Source organism: Pygocentrus nattereri, chromosome 17 (assembly GCF_015220715.1).
Source record: "Pygocentrus nattereri isolate fPygNat1 chromosome 17, fPygNat1.pri, whole genome shotgun sequence".
NCBI lineage: Eukaryota > Metazoa > Chordata > Actinopteri > Characiformes > Serrasalmidae > Pygocentrus > Pygocentrus nattereri.
This window is the reverse complement of record NC_051227.1, coordinates 25,554,672-25,570,731: the sequence shown is the minus strand read 5'-3', so window position 1 is coordinate 25,570,731 and position 16,060 is coordinate 25,554,672. Positions and strand designations below refer to the sequence as shown.

At 38.8% G+C, this 16,060-nt stretch overlaps 1 protein-coding gene across 2 annotated transcripts; it reads right to left on the bottom strand.

Annotated features, from left to right (window-relative positions):
• Positions 1-1,328: 1,328 nt before the first annotated feature.
• Positions 1,329-8,318, bottom strand: slc46a1 (solute carrier family 46 member 1). 2 transcript variants are annotated; one of them, XR_001857815.2, is made up of 7 exons: positions 7,861-8,318; positions 6,393-6,784; positions 3,923-4,383; positions 3,130-3,213; positions 2,901-3,057; positions 2,129-2,315; positions 1,329-1,966 (listed from the first exon to the last, which is right to left on the bottom strand). XR_001857815.2 is itself a non-coding variant. In XM_017696866.2 (6 exons), the coding sequence occupies exons 1-6, from the start codon at positions 8,140-8,142 to the stop codon at positions 2,261-2,263; spliced, it is 1,431 nt and encodes a 476-aa protein (XP_017552355.1). In that variant the 5' UTR covers positions 8,143-8,318; the 3' UTR covers positions 1,329-2,260. The 2 variants fall into 2 exon arrangements, 1 of the variants encoding a protein (XP_017552355.1); XM_017696866.2 differs by having other exon boundaries at positions 1,329-2,315.
• Between the last annotated feature and the right edge of the window lie 7,742 nt (positions 8,319-16,060).

Below are 16,060 nucleotides of genomic sequence, written 5' to 3'. Positions count from 1 at the left end.
TTGATAGATAGCTGATTTCCAGATAACAATGGCTCAGGGTTGTCCTGACATGTAGAAATGGCTCTGGATGTGTTCTGATCATTTCTGTTATAATTCTGTGATCTCAAACATGAAGCTAGCAGAGTTCCATATACTTTCTGTTGTATGACTTTAGATTTGAGCTGACCTGACATTTTTGTAAGAAGAGGAGACTGGAAAATGGGGAAAAAACATGTAGAGTCTCTTACATGGGTAGCTGTGCATAACATCTCTTAACCACATAACCTCATACTGATGCTTGGTTTGCATCAACTGCAATACAGATAACTAATTATGGCTACTTGCCTCTGAACCAGCTTCAAAGTCTTTGTACTGTAGAATCTGGAACTTGGCGTAACTTGTTATGACTGACATTTCAAATTAGATGCAGTGTTGAGAAGCACTAGGGATGGCAAACTACAGCTCAGTCTGTTTGCTTTTATGGATATTCTAACCACTCAGCAGAAGGTAAATTTGTCAGTTGGGTAATATTTAAGCCATGTTTATACTTTTAAAAGGGAACCAATTTTTCAACTTTTCTGAATGATTTAGTCGTTGAGATGTAAACAAAGCAATTTAGAGTGGTTTGGTGTTAAATGGCTCATTGAAGAAAAACTTAATGATTCAGATTTCTTTACATTGTGGTGATAGAAGCCAGTGGTCTCAATGTCTACAATACAAATATAGCCATTTTTTTTGCTATACAAAACAACCAGTGAACCTACACTTGTTATCGTCAGTTTGTTTTTTGCCTTTATGACACCTGCATGTATCTCACTGCCATGAAAGGATTTAAAAAATAGTAGTTATAGGTCAAAATGTATTGTAAAAACTCAGGCATCAGCCTGCGTATTCATAATCATTTTATATAACAATTGTCGGTGACATACCTTTAAGTTTCAATAAACTCCTTAGTCATCTAGTTCCACCAACACTGTAAACAATTCTGATTCAGCAAGTTTCTCTAGAATGGAGAATATCACAAGAAAAACTTCTCTGAAAGACCTTGTTGATATTACAACCATTAATAATGCAGAACATTTGAAAAATTTATGAATTTGCCCTTTGACATGCATTGGACATTCATGACATCATTTTTTCCCACCTCAACACCTCTTGCAGTGTTGATAGCTTTATCCAAGTCTGGGGCAACTCCCCCTGCCTTAATGTCTAAATCTAATGTGTGTATATTTAAGTATGTCCGGTGCATAAAACAACTGGTAAAGCTAGAGAAACCAGAATAGGCCAAGTGATAATGAAATATGAGCTGTACAATATTTTTTTTTGTTCTGAAATAACAGCCAATAAAATGTTTTTGAAAATATTCCTTTATTTATGTACAGAATTAAATTGTACAGTAGTATTCACTGGTATATGCTGGTGTGAAATAGAGATCCTTGTTTGAAATCTGCACTGTGGTTGTACTATTAGAGCTGACAGGACACTAATTTCCTCTCCATATAGGTCATAAGGCTGTAAAAATAAAAAGTGATATTACATACAGTCTCATTTTCCAGTTATGATGTCATACTGCATCTGCCCCCTGGGCGTTTAGTAGGAAATAAAATAAGACTAACATAAGCAGACATGAATGTTGGTGTCAATGGAAGGATGGATGTTGTTTTTTAGAATGGCACCAGTGAGAGCTGAACTGTGTATGTTTTAGTGGAGACCTGTGTCCTGTGCTGTTATCTGGGTCCACTTAGGGGACTTCTATTCAGACAACCATGTAAATCGGTAATCCCAGACTTCTTTAGACACTGCTCTGCAGTGCCACTCCTCTTGTTAATCTCAGCAACTGATGTAAACTACTGACAGATTTAAATGAAAGAATTTAAGTGAAATAGCAGTGCTGACTCCTCAACATCTGTTCACACAGAATTCCCTTACTTACCAGTTCTGATGCTGGAGAGATACAATTATATCAGGAGCAATATTCAATTAATACCTAAAAACCAAAAAAGACTTGTGAAAGTACACATCAGTATTCGAAAGAGGTATTAACTACTACACCTTTACAAATGATTAATCATTTAAAAATGATTAATCATGTATTGTTTTTTGAAGGTTGTTCTTTGGTTTAAAAATGATTAGCAGCACACAGACACACCTTTGTGCCTTGAAATGTCTTTTGTCATATTTGTCCATTTCTGCAGAAAACACACCCTTGGTCACGAACTGAGTAAAAAGCCTCTGGGTCCCTTTGCTGTCATTAAGTGGCAAGGATCTTGCACAGCCAATTTCAGTTCACTGCAGTTTCCCTGTTGATCATTCTTTGTTCTTGGCACTTCAAGCTCCTTAATAAATAAATAAGATACAAACATATTGGTTAAACTTGCACATCCTTGCACAACAAGACCAATAATTATTTAATTTTTATATAAATGGATGGCACAGCTCACTAAATGACCCATATCATGGAAAATCATCTCTTTTTACTTTTAAGTAGCTGATGCAATACATAATCATATAAAAATGCCATTCACTCCCAAGTACATACAGTTCACATATATAAACTAGGCTGCCCGTTTTAAAGTAGTTGCTTTTTTTTGGGGTGTTAAGAAAACCAGTGCATTTACATATATCCACCTCACTTTAACCATGCCCATTCATGTTGGTGTTATAAGCAGTGTTTCACCTCTAACTGCTTTTTGATGAAGGCACAATACAGGGCAGCCAATCAGAACAGAGGTCCTTTATATGAGTCTCGAAGGCACAGTAACAGAAACAACCTGTTTAACTAATAAATTGAGAGAATTTGGAAAACACCATAAGTGGATATCAGGGTAAAAATAAAATACAACAAAAAGAGCATATGAGCCCTTAAATACAGAATAAACTTCATTTGCCTAGATAGAGTCTAGCCTCTCTTGTGATCTTACCCAATTATTCCAGCAGGGATGAGGAGTACAAAGGCTCCGAAGAGGAAGGGGAAGCCCTTCATGACATGTAAGGTGGCAGGATACAGAGAGTTAAAGACTCCACTGGCCACCAGTGAGCAGAGACCTTCAACACAAGCCACACAGGCAAACAGAGCACCTGAGAGAAATACACAATTATTATTTCAGCTCCAACTGTTTCCTTTTATTGTATAATTTGAAGAGGTTGTACCTTGCTCTGAAGGGTCCACCAGTTTGGATAGTTTGGATCTCAGAACTGGAGTGGAGGTCATTAGGAATAAAGACAGTCCATATCCTGGTAATGGCAGATAAGGAAACAGATCCTAGTCATGTTTACCTTCACAACCAAGCTTTTCTTACTATAGTCATTAGATGGCAGTGCAGAGTAGCCTTAGGGGAAGACTGTATCTAAATATAGACTATTCTTCACTCTCCTTGCATGTCACCATTTGCATTCTCATTAAGGTGTACTTGGCCAGTAATCAAACAATGTGCACAAGTACAGTAATTAAAACAGGCCAGAGAATAATGTGAATGATTTCCTTGACATGTATCATTTAATCTACTCTACAAAACCCAACACAATTATACTAATTAATTATTAATTTTATTACGGTTTCATCATCACTAGATGCTAAACATTTCCCGGATTCATTTTCCATTACATAATCGCTAGCTGGAACAGGAGAGATCCTTTAACCTCTCTTATAATACCTCCCTCCTGTTGTTCTGGTGAAAACAGCTCTGTATGTAATACATGTTTTGATAGTACATACTACACACAGGTAATAAAGACGAAGCATTTTTAACTGCCACAAAATATTCCTGGAACATGTGTGCGCAATTGTGAAATTTCATTTGCCTCATACAAAGCTAATACATTAGCTGCTTCTGCTGTAATATAACTCCCTAACCAAACTCCATTTGCTTTGCCTATAATAACACATCAAACGCTTTTAATAAAATACATGGCTTATCGGATCTTTGCTTTTTGGAAATGTTACCTGTGAACATGAGAGCTGTGGTGTTTGCCACAGAAAACACTACCAAACTCGTGATGTTGGAGGCCAGGCCTATGATGGCCACCCAGGATTCCTCTAGACACAACTGGAAAGCCTTCAGGCCCAGCAGGCTGCTGAGGTATGACATGTGCTGAGCAGCAGAACCAAAGCCAATCAGCTCAGAGTCCCAGCACAGAGGAGAACTTAGCTCATAGAGCACATACAGTTCCCGAGAGCCAAAGTGCACAGTGACCACAAGGAAGAAGCAGAGAGTGTAGAGCCACAGCCTAGCCCTGTGTCCTCCCTGCCCTCCAGACGTATAGAGATCATAGACAGCTCTGTGGTGCCGGGCAGAGAACAGCCTTGCCTCAGGATCAGGAGTGACCGATTCAGTCACAAAGAGGTAAGCGTACAGCGCTGTGGCCAGGTTTATGGCTAGAACAAGCCAGAAAGGGCTGATATACCTGAAATTATAAGAAGCAAGGCTGAGACTTGTCAATACTGCAATATGGAACACAGATTGAAGCACAATCTTCTATGATAGTTTGACACAAAAAAAATGCAAGATTCGCACAAATTTCCCATTAGCTGAAATATAGTCGTTGACTACTGTAGCTGAAAAAGTAATAGAAGCTTATGCACACAAATTAACATTGTGCAATTGAGAACAGTACAAAGTGGTGCTAGAAAGTTTCTGAATCCTTTAGAATTTTCTATATGTCTGCATAAATATGACCTAAAACATCAGATTTTAACATAAGTCTTAAAAGTAGAACACATTGATACACACACCTAGGGGCAATCCAGCATGTGCAGGCCTGACTGCATGTCTTTGGATTGTGGGAAGAAACCCACACAGATACAGGGAGAACATGCAAACTCCACACAGAAAGGACCCTGGTCACCCAGCCAGGGAATCGAACCCAGGCCCTTCTTGCTGTGAGGTGACAGCGCCACCATGCAGCCCCATTCCAAAACATTATTTTAATTCTTCTTTAAATATTCTTTGGTAAAACAACTTGTGTGCTTAGGATCATTGTCTTGCTGCATGACCCATATTCTCTTGAGATCCAGGTCATGGACAGATGTTCTGACATTTTCCTTTAGAATTTGCTGGTATAATTCAGAGCTTATTGTTTCATCAATGATGGCAAACTACACTGGCCCCAGATGCAGCAAAATAGGCCCAAACTCTGACACTACCACCACCATGTTTCACAGATGGGATAAGGTTCTGCTGGAATGCAGTGTTCTACTTTTTCCTGACATAACACTTCTTATTTAAACCAAAGAAATTCTATTTTTGTTGCATCCATCCACAAAACATTTTTCCAACAGCCATCTGGCTTGTCCTTGTGATCTTTAGCAAACTGTAGACAAGCAGCAATGGTCTTTTTGGAGAGCTCTGGCTTTCTCCTTGCAACCCTATCATGCACACCAATGTTCTTCAGTGTTCTCCTGTTGATGGACACATGATGGTTAACATTAGTCAATAGGAATGTTATTCTTGAACTGTTGCACTGTTTGCCAGTGTAGTCTTTCACAGACTGGTAAACCCCTCATCATTTTTACTTTTGAAAGACTCAGTCTCTCTGGAATGCTCTTTTTATACCCAATCATGTTACTGACCTGTTGCCAATTAACATAATTAGATGCGAGCTTTTCCACCAGGTTGTTTTTTTGGAAAAAAATGTAATTGGGTTCACTATGTACCTTTAAGACTATGCATGGTTTAGGTCACATTTTTTGCAGAAATGCAGAAAATTCTAAAGGGTTCTCAAAGTTTTAAGCACCACTGTATGTGAGTTTTCACGTAAAAATCATATGAGCATGGTATGGCATTGTTTGATGCCCTGTATTTAAAATGAAGAGGTACTAAAATGTAAATAAAGCATTGTTTCACTTTTTAATATAAAAGGTTATGCAAAATAAAATAATTTATAATCCAAAAAGGTGGAATATATATATATATATATATATATATATATATATATATATATATATATATATATATATATATATATAAATATTCGTCAGAGGTGCTGCTTTTTACAGATAACAGTGCATCTCCAGTTCCATAGCTTCACTGCAAAACTGAAAAAGCAAATTCTGGACACCAAACGCACCCTGGCTAATCAACTATATTTTGGGTAAGAGGAAAACTGTGAAACACTGAACACTGAAGTTATAAGTAATGTTTCATGAGACAAAATATGGGATAGCCAATCAGAAAAGAAGTCATTTATATATACCAATCTTAATAGCACAGTAACAAAAACAACCTGTTTAATCCTAAGTGATGAAAAGAGGCTGAAAAGTAGCAATGTGTTTTTTATACAGACCTGAGGGGAAGAAATAAAACACAAGAAAAGTGTAGGATTTGGGTCTTCTAAAGTGTGTTTGGAAAACCAACATTTTCATTTTAAAAAAATGAACTGAACAAAGACACTGTTAAAATAACAAAAACAATTACCCTTGTGCACGTCGCCATTCTCCTCCAATAATGCTTGCAAACATTCCAGCGAGACCCACACATGCCTCCAGTATTGCCACACGAAAGGTGCGAGAGCGCTTGTCACTGGTGTCTGCTACATAAGCAAAACAGCCAGCCAGGATGGCATTAAAATCCCCAGAGAGGCCACTGCAGATCCTTCCCAAGAGGAACCAGGCTACAGGCAGCTTCATGTACATCACAATCAGATAGATACTAGCCTGGACAGCAAGGCCCAGACTGGGGATGATCAGAACCAAGCGGCGACCTGCTTGATCACTCCATGAGCCAAGCAGGATCACCACGAAGAGGCCCACCAGAAAACCTCCCAAACTGATGTACAAGTTCCAGTGCGCAGTAAGAGCTTCGACCTCCTGGATGAGACAAAACACATGACCAAGCAGAGGGTCTATTTCTCTATTTTCTCTTGAGCTTTGTGTTTTGGTGTATATTAAAAATGATGGTGGCATTGTTAAAGTCAATGAGACACAGAAATTATATCACATTTTACTTATAGTGTTGCTTGAGTGAAACTCAGGATCAGGGAGGTTCTCTAAGCTAAATGAATATTGAGCTTGATGATGGGTGGAGGTGGATAGAGAAGGTAAAACATGATATATTTGTTATTATTACATTTCCATACTTGCTAATGTGCAGGGTGATGTAATCAAAAGCCAGAAAAAGTTCTTGAGGTGGACAAAATTCACTATACTTCAAAGATCAAAGATTATGGTAAATTAAGCATTTTGTGTTTTAGATGGTAATGATCGATGAATGACAGACTGCTTTATATGATCAGGGGCATTAACTAACAACACAAAAAGGTCAGTTTTGACTTCTGGTTGTTTAAAAAAAAGGAAAAGTGCAAGAAAGCAAACAGGTCCTTTATTTTTTATTTGAAAAAAATCAGCTTTAATGCTACAGGAATTTTTACGGCATAAGAATATTATAATAAATTAAGTTCCTGTGTTTTACTACTGGACTACATAAGTATTATAATACTGAAACAGCAATGCGGGAATATGACACATTATAATAGTTTTATGCAGCACTATAGAAACAGCTGCCTTCTGCCCGATGACCGCTGGGATAGGCTCCAGCACCCCCGCGACCCTGAGGGAGAAGCGGCTTAGAAAAATGTGTGTGTATAGAAACAGCAACCCTTCTTATAACGTTACTGTACATTTTTTTGTAAGGGATTTACAGCTAATGAAACAAGAACTATGAAATTACCCTGAAAGGATTTTTGCACTGACCCCACACGGCCACCGTAGCCAGTTCCGGTAAAAACAAGGTGGATTTTCGCTGATCTTCAACTCATTACCTCCCACACACACACACACACACACACACACACTCTCTCTCTCTCTCTCTCTCTCTCTCTCTACAACGCCATGGTGTATATATCACCGTCTGCGCAAATCGAGCGCAACCTTGTGTTCGTATCTACCTTCTGCAGCCGGTCGTGTGGAGCGGAAGAGTTGCATCCTCCTCCTTTCGTGCCGTTGTAGCCCAGATCCTCGCTAATGCGGTCCCACAGGTACTGAGTGTAGAGGGGCATCTGCAGCGCCAGAGAGAAGGTGGACAGAAACAATACGGGCTCCACGGTGACCGAAAAGGGACACGAGTACGGCGGAGCTCTGCAGGAGGAAGAGCTTTCGACCGACTCCGCCGGCTGCGGGTCCAGCGCGTCTGCAGGCAAAATCTCTCTAGTGTCCGAGTCTTCCTCCATGACAGCAGACCACCCTTCAAAACCGCAGCCGAGCCACGCAGAAACCTCCGTTTGGCGACGCTTCAGGTTGGGGAAAAAGTCCAGCTGAGAAGTTCCCCAGTCTGAGCTGCAGCGGTAGCTGCGTTTTCACCCCGAACTTTGTCAGGTCACGTGAAAAATAGCCTGTTCAGCTTCTTCTGTTCTGATTACGCAAGTAACGTTTTCTTGAGTCCAGGAGAGGGGGCAGTTTACTGCAGTCCTAGAAGTCCAGAGATTAGTGCATAGACACGAGTTACTGTTTTTTAAACTGTTCAAAAAACCCCCCAGATACTTTTCCCTAAAAAATCACACCACAACACATAAGTATACAAAATATACAGACACAAATGAGTAAATAAAACGAATGACTTTTTATTATGTATCTACCACAAACGTCACAAGGCCTTTACAGCATATACATTATAATACAATATAATATGTTAAGGGAGAAAAATAAACATATTTGTTAAGCTATGTACAAAAACAAACCAGCAAACAAACAAACAAAAAAACCCTATCACCCAGGGAAAAGCCACATACAGCTTATACAAACATGAAGTATGCCCTGCGCACTGGAGCAGTTGAAATGTGTTCTCTGGAGTGATGAATCACAGTTCACTATCTAGCAGTCTGATGGATGAATCTGGGCTTGGTGGATGTCAGGAGAATGCCACTTACTAGAATGTATGTGTCAAAAGCAGTTTGTTGGAGGACTGATAATGGTCTGGGGCATTTTTTTTTTCAGGGTTTGGACACGTTAGTTCCAGTGAAGGGTATTGTTATTGCTACAGCATACAAAGTCATATTAGACAGTTAAATGTTTCCAAGGATGTGGCAGCAGTTTGGAGAAAGCCCTTTCCTGTTCCAGCATGACCGTACCTCTGTGCACAAAGTGAGATCTGAAAAGACATGATTTGATGAATTTGGTGTGGAGGAACTTCAGTGGCCTGCACAGAGGCTTGACTTCAACCCCACTGAACACCTCTGGGATGAATTGGAAGGTCAATTGTAAGCCAGGCTTTCTCGTCCAAAACAGCCTGACCTCACAAATGCTCGTTTGACTGAATAGGCACAAGTTCACACAGGCACACTTCAACATCTTGAGGAAAGGAAAGCCTTGGCAGAAGTGGAGGATAAGTTGGAGGAGGTCAACTACATATTAATGCCCATAGTTTTGGAGCAGGACTTCCAGCAAGTTCATTAAGGTGTGATAGACAGATCCACAAAGCTTAGTAAATGGAAGTTGCTGAAATGAACTTTAGCAAATTTATTAGGTTTGGATTGCTGTGAATAAAATTGATTTACTGTTACTGATTTATGTTAGCTGAGTTTGTTATGTAGGATGCAGGCTTTTGCTAGGTAGTCTTCAGCCCCAGGCAGGTTACTTCACAACCCCCTCTCCGTTTTACTATAGAAAATAAAGTTTTTCATGAAGAGGGCCTTGATAATTAATAGCATCATGGGTGTTACATTAGCTCCATTATTAAATTCCTCAGTAATCCCCTGCAAGTTGTAGTAGCCATGTTTTCTCATACAAATCTTAAAAGAAATAAAAGGAAGTGCTCTTTCTGAATTACCCAACTTTCCTGTGTTTACTTTAGGCCTATGCTCTTTTATCAGTACTAGATTGAATACTGAATAGGGCTACTCAGTTCATGAACCTTAAATTGCGGGGGTTATGGGATTTTTACCTCTAAAGGTATTCAGTAATCTTTGAATTTAAATTCATTGTTTGTTCTTTTAAATGCTGGGACTATTCCAGGGCCTTTTGTTGCCTGGTCAAGGATCAAGTGAGCTTATAATGGGATTCTAAGAGCTTACATTCAGGAAATCATTTTAGAATGATCAGCTCATGATTTAACCTTTTATGTCGTTTTTTTTCTCTCGTAAACATGAAGACTAATACTGTAAAATACAGATTAAATTACTTACTGTAATTTGTGCAGTTGATTACTCTAGTTCAATCTTAAATCGGTTTATGAGTATATATTTAGACTTATGTCTTTTGATTTGTCTATGATACGTACATTAATATGGTTTTGCTAAAACCACAACTAAAGTCAGGCTCAATAATAGTTATTATTATTATTGTTATTATTATTATTATTATTATTTTTATTATTGTTATTATTATTAAGTGTTTCAGTTAAGTACCTCCAGCAGTTAAGGTCAAGCACTCAGTGGCTTGTTCCTGTTTCCTCTGATTATCTCCATTTGTCTTGTTGCTGGCCGTCCTCTTCCTCTTTTACTTTCAGCTGTTCCCAGCATAACTGTCTTTCCCAATGAATTGGTTCCTTTAATAAAATATCGAAAGTTTAATTTGGTTTTCAGGGCTTTGACTGAGAAGAGGAGGTTGATTTAGCCTGATCTCACTTCCAAATCTTCTTTCTTTCCGCTATTATAGGATGTATATAATATGTAATATGTGTACTTATAGACTGTACACTGTTAAAAATAATCATACTATGCAGGTACATGATTCATTCATCAAGGTAAAAAGTAAGTGTACCCTCAAAGGTACAACAGTGGTTTCAAGGTTCAGCTGTGTATCTTACATGAGTATTTCCTAGTGGAAAAGTAGATATTTGTACCTTTTCATAACCAAATGTTTTAAAAACAACAATAAAATAAAAAGCCTGGAGGCGAGACAGGGTGTGTGGAGTCAATACAAATTGTAAAATATAATTTCAGTGGATTCTAGTATAATTATGTTCCCTCACTAAACATACTGGGATGTACTTCTGAGGGTGCCACCACAGTGACAAGAGGGGTAATGCCCCAATGACAGTGTTGTACCTTTTTTTCTGAGAGTGTATATATGAAATTAACAATAATAGCAACAAATTGAAGGTTAGATCACTGTAAAATGTATTGGAATGTAATACTGAAGCTCTGCTGAGACCAACTGTAAATGTTGTGAATCTTCACTATCCCACATGTCAGAAACTCATAACAGTTATTTACTTCCATGCATTTTTGATACATGTTAAAACATATTAATATTCTGTCAATGATCTCGTCTTTTCTTTTATATTTGAGTTTTCTGACGGATGTCGTAGTTACCCTATCAGTCTCCTTTTATTCTTCAAAAAAGCCAAAATATTCCATGATGGTGCTCCATGATGTTCACGGTTACATACCTAACCTTCTTCTTCTTCTTTTGGCTGCTCCCTTTAGGGGTCGCCACAGCGGATCATCTGACTCCATCTTGCCCTATCCATTGCCTCCTCTACTTTCACACCAACCATCTCCATGTCCACCTTCACTACATCCATAAACCTTCTCTGAGGTCTATCTCTTCTCCTTCTACCTGGCAGCTCCATCTCCAACATTCTTTGCCCAATATATCCACTATTCCTCCTCAACACATGTCCAAACCATCTCAACCTGGCCTCTCTGGCTTTATCTCCAAACTGCTCCACCTTCACTGTCCCTCTGATCTGCTCATTTCTAATCTTGTCCATCCTTGTCACTCCCAACGAAAATCTCAGCATCTTCATCTCCGCCACCTCGCCACCTCCGCCACCCGGTTACATACCTAAACTGTTTATCTATTATCTTTCATCTTCCTGTAAAAAATTAATAACTTCTACATCAGTCAGTTATCTCCAGCTTCCACACTGACTCAGCTCGATCTAAAGGTCCTGAGAGGCCTGAACTTATACCACATACCATAGAGATGTGTATAGACTTTCTGGAATGATAGCATTCATGTGTACATGCTCTTCTGCATGTATTTTTGAGCATATTGTTTCATATTAGCCATGATGAGATGATGATCCTAATGACAGGCCCTGGGGTTGAAGTCATTCCTCACATGTAAGCAATAGCATGCTGCCCTTGTGTTAGGTAAACAAAAGATGTGTCATCATGATGAAGTGCAGAAGAACTAAGATTACTAATGTGACATTCCAGAGGGCCTCACTGCCCTCAACAGGTACAGTGCATAGTGTGCACTGAACCAATTCAAAAGGTACAGAATTACATACTCTACCTGTTTATTTATGCTCAATGGAGTATGAGGTAGTAAGCGTTTTTTTCTTCAGGAGTGGTAGTCATGGCCATTGCTCATGTGTGTAGATGTCCTAGTCTGCACTATTGCATTATTGTGTACTTGGAAAGATCTGCTGGCATTCTTTGAGTGTGAGAGCTATTCCATGAAATTGCTAAATGAAGGGGCTCATGAGTGGTACGTCCATCTAAGCATAGGCCCTATCATTTGGCGATCACAAATCCAGAGTGCAAATGAGCATAAATAGCTTTGCACGCCCCTTTATCTCTGTGTGATGCTAACCAACAAGTGGTGTCTGTTAGCAAACGTATAAGTTACTGTTCTTCTTTAAGCATGTTGAGCTGTCCAATGACACTGCATTAGCCTATCATTGATTAACATTAGGTTATTTTTCATTTTTTTTCATTTTTCATGTTTTGAACATAATTAAAATTGTTGCAATTTGCAATGATGAATAGACCAATAGAAATGCTGCAAAATGCATAAAGTAACATTTTGTTCCATTATCTTATACTGAAAGTTATTTTCCTATAAATTTGCTCCTGGATATGTCAGGTTTTATCCTGACAGTGACATGTTCAATGCTTGAGGAAAAAACCCCAAAATATAGTTTGCCATATCAGACTGATATGTTTTATGATTTTTAATAATAATTTTCAGTTCACTTTGAATCCAGAGTGTATGCATAGAGGAGAGGCAAGACTATGAGAAATGTGAAATATATCAAAGTTTTATTAAGCTTGCATTTTTAATCAATGATTTAACCTCGTGTCTGGAAGGGGTATTTTAAAGTTAAGGATAGCCTTAGAGAAGCACCAGGTTTTACTGTTAGCATTAGCTGTGTTGTACTACACCTGTAGCTCTTTTGTGCTGAGTAGATGCAGATCTTTAGCTGTAGTTTCATGCCATGGATAGGATTAGAGCTCCACAGACCCCAACTGGGCTGGAACGAGTGGAGGGGACAGACGGCAAATCCTTTCAGTGAGGGAGATGAGGTGGAGGTGAACGGGATGAGAGCATGAGCAGGGCAGGCAGAGAGATGAGATTTGTAAATGAAAATGTAATATAAATATAAGATATTATAAAATGCTGTCGATAGAAAAAGTAATAGAAAATGCAATGATAGATTTTTTAAATATTATATTTTTTATGGGTTGCCTATAGTATGGCAGAATAGTGGTTCACTTGTTCATGGTAACCTCTGGATGACCCCTGTGACCCTCACTTATCCAGGCTTTACCAAGGGACTAGTCGTTGGTCAGCTGTTGTCTGTAAAGTCAAAAAGAGAGAGAGAGAGAGAGAGAGAGAGAGAGAGAGAGAGAACCAGCATATATGACCCAACATTATGATTTTGTCTTTGTACATCTACTCAGTTATAACAAAAGCACCACAAGCTTCAGCGGTTGGTAAGTGGGCCTTATTTTCCTAAATACTTCATAAAACTAGATAGATATTAATCTGATTGAACAGTTGGCACAACCATAGTCTTTAAATTGTAAAAATAATAAAATTAGTAGTTTCAGTTGGTAATAAATCATACGGAATAGTATTATTTGTTTTGGGGACCTCTTTTTTTGTGTTTCCTGTTGAAAGCTTGACAGCATCAATTTAGGAAATTAGGTTGTGACACTTCTTTGGCATAAGCATTCTCGGAGGTGTGACCTTACTTGCTCACTCAGGAGCCTCGCTGCACACTCCATACAGAGCAGCTGTTAGGGAGTTATTTTGGAAGATACTGAATTTTATTGCCTGCGCTTGAGCTGAAAGTGAATCACCAAGTTCATAAATCTAGTTGCCTCAAGGATGTTTGCCACTGAATGGTTCATGAATTCATGAAACCGTAAATCATTTTTTTGTGAAGGAATTTTTCTCCATTGAGTTGATTTTCACATTCCTTCTCTTCCTCCTAGCCCCTGTTTTTTTTATTCTACCAGAGTCAATAGAAACACCTGTCCATTTGTTTGTCACAGTGCTTTTGCTGAATGACGGGCGTCCCCACATCACGAGAGAACGCCTTGTTCATTTGCAGTCATTAAACAGCCCTCTTGTAAAATTGTCAGTTTATGTGTTCTTCAGGAATGTTCAGCATGCTGTGGTGCATCATTTACAAAGAGGGTGGTCCCCAGAGTGTTTTTTCTTGTCTGATCTGTTTTTGTGGTTTCCTGAGGTCACCTGCTTTAGCACAGAGCACGCAAAGACTGGCAGCTGTGTACTCAGGCTCTGTCATGCAATATTCTGGTGCCAAACTATTCTAGTGCCAAACTATTCTTCACAAACTGTTATTTCAGGCCTACTGCTTAAGAAAACACTGAAACAAGACTTGTGTTCAAATGCAAAGCAGCAGTATTTGGTTTTTAATTCAGTAGTGTGGTGTTGGCCTTAAGCTTTCACACAGTTAATCACTGGATTGGACTCCTATGGCCTTTTCCAGCACACCTGCTCTGGAGCCGTACTCCACATCTTTAGGTTGTGTGATTACTGCTGATGAATCAGAGTTGAAAATGCCTAAGGTTGAAATTTCTTTATATTGGCTGTTTCTTTATTGTCCTATGTACAGTAGCATGAAATAGCAATGTACAGGAGCAACAATATTCAAAAATAAAAACCAAGCACAGTAAATTGTTTCTAAACATGAATAAAGGGATTTGACGTAATGCAGCTATGAAGTAGAACAGACTGATTCTTGATCTGTTTTGTTTCTGGTGATTATCCTGCAGCATAGTAATCTTCAGCCAGGTCCCTTTTGGTCCCCAAACCTATTATGTCCCTTGCTCCATCTCTTTTATATCTCCTTCACCAGTGTTTAGTCTGTAACCCCTCACATTATTAATCATTGTTCCCAGCTGATTCTGGTTTAATGTCTGTTTATTTATAGTCCTTAGCTATATATTATATACTCTATAATATATTAATATAGATACTTCTTCTTTTGCACACAGGCCCCCTATCTTCTTGGTTTGGTATTGCTTATCTTCCATTGTCCATTCTCAGCATTTTATAGATCTGTTTTTGGCTTGTTCTTCATGTTATTTATTTATTGGTTGTGTTTTTTGTGCAGTATTGTGGTGTTGCCTCATAGGGTTGCATTTGCATCCTGCCTCCCTTGCTTCAATACATGCCTCCGTTGATTCAATACATACAGAATTTTATTGCAGCCTCTGTCGTATTGGGATGACGGGTAGCTTAGTCATAGGAGAGGTAAGCCATGAGAAGTGAGCTGGTTGCCGTTTCAAATCTCAGGACAGATTTGGCAAAACACTTAACCCCTCACTGCCCTGGGCACTGCTCTGCTAGCAATGCTGTGCTGCTCCCATACTGGACTCTTGTAGGTTTCAAATACAAAGTGACATATCCAGGTGATTCTTACATTCACATTCAGGAGGAGTTATTAACTGCATTAGGTGTGCAAATTCAGAGATAGATGCAATTAAACACTGCACCATTGTAAGCCACTGTTTTCAACAAAGTCTTTTAACATTTGATAAAGGGTGGCTGGTGGCTTAGTGATTGTAGGTTCAAATCCCAGAACTGACAAGGAATAACATGTTAGTGTATACTGACTAGGAATAACTTGTTAGTGTACTGGAAATTAATTAAATGTTTTGGGAAACGTTCTTTGCTTAATTTCCATATAAATAAGCTTGTGTTGTCTTGGTTGTAGACAAGCTGACTTAATTGTAAAAAAATTTTGAAGCTTTAAAAATGAATGCTTGTTTCCACAGTTTTGGCCTGCAGCATAGGTTTGCTCATTCAGAGATGACTGTTTATATGCATAGTGTTTCAGTAACTATAAGCTGGCAAAACTGCACACTTTGACACCGTATCTCTGCTGGCACCAGGAAAAACACTACAGCAACGTGTCCTTCAGGCTTGTTTCCACATGGGTGA

Coding starts and splice junctions, on each gene's coding strand:
- slc46a1 (XM_017696866.2), bottom strand. CDS start 8,142: ATGGAGGAAGACTCGGACACTAGAGAGATTTTGCCTGCAGACGCGCTG. Junction 6,785..7,860: donor CACACGACCGGCTGCAGAAG/GTAGATACGAAC, acceptor TGTCTCATCCAG/GAGGTCGAAGCTCTTACTGC. Junction 4,384..6,392: donor GAATGGCGACGTGCACAAGG/GTAATTGTTTTT, acceptor TTATAATTTCAG/GTATATCAGCCCTTTCTGGC.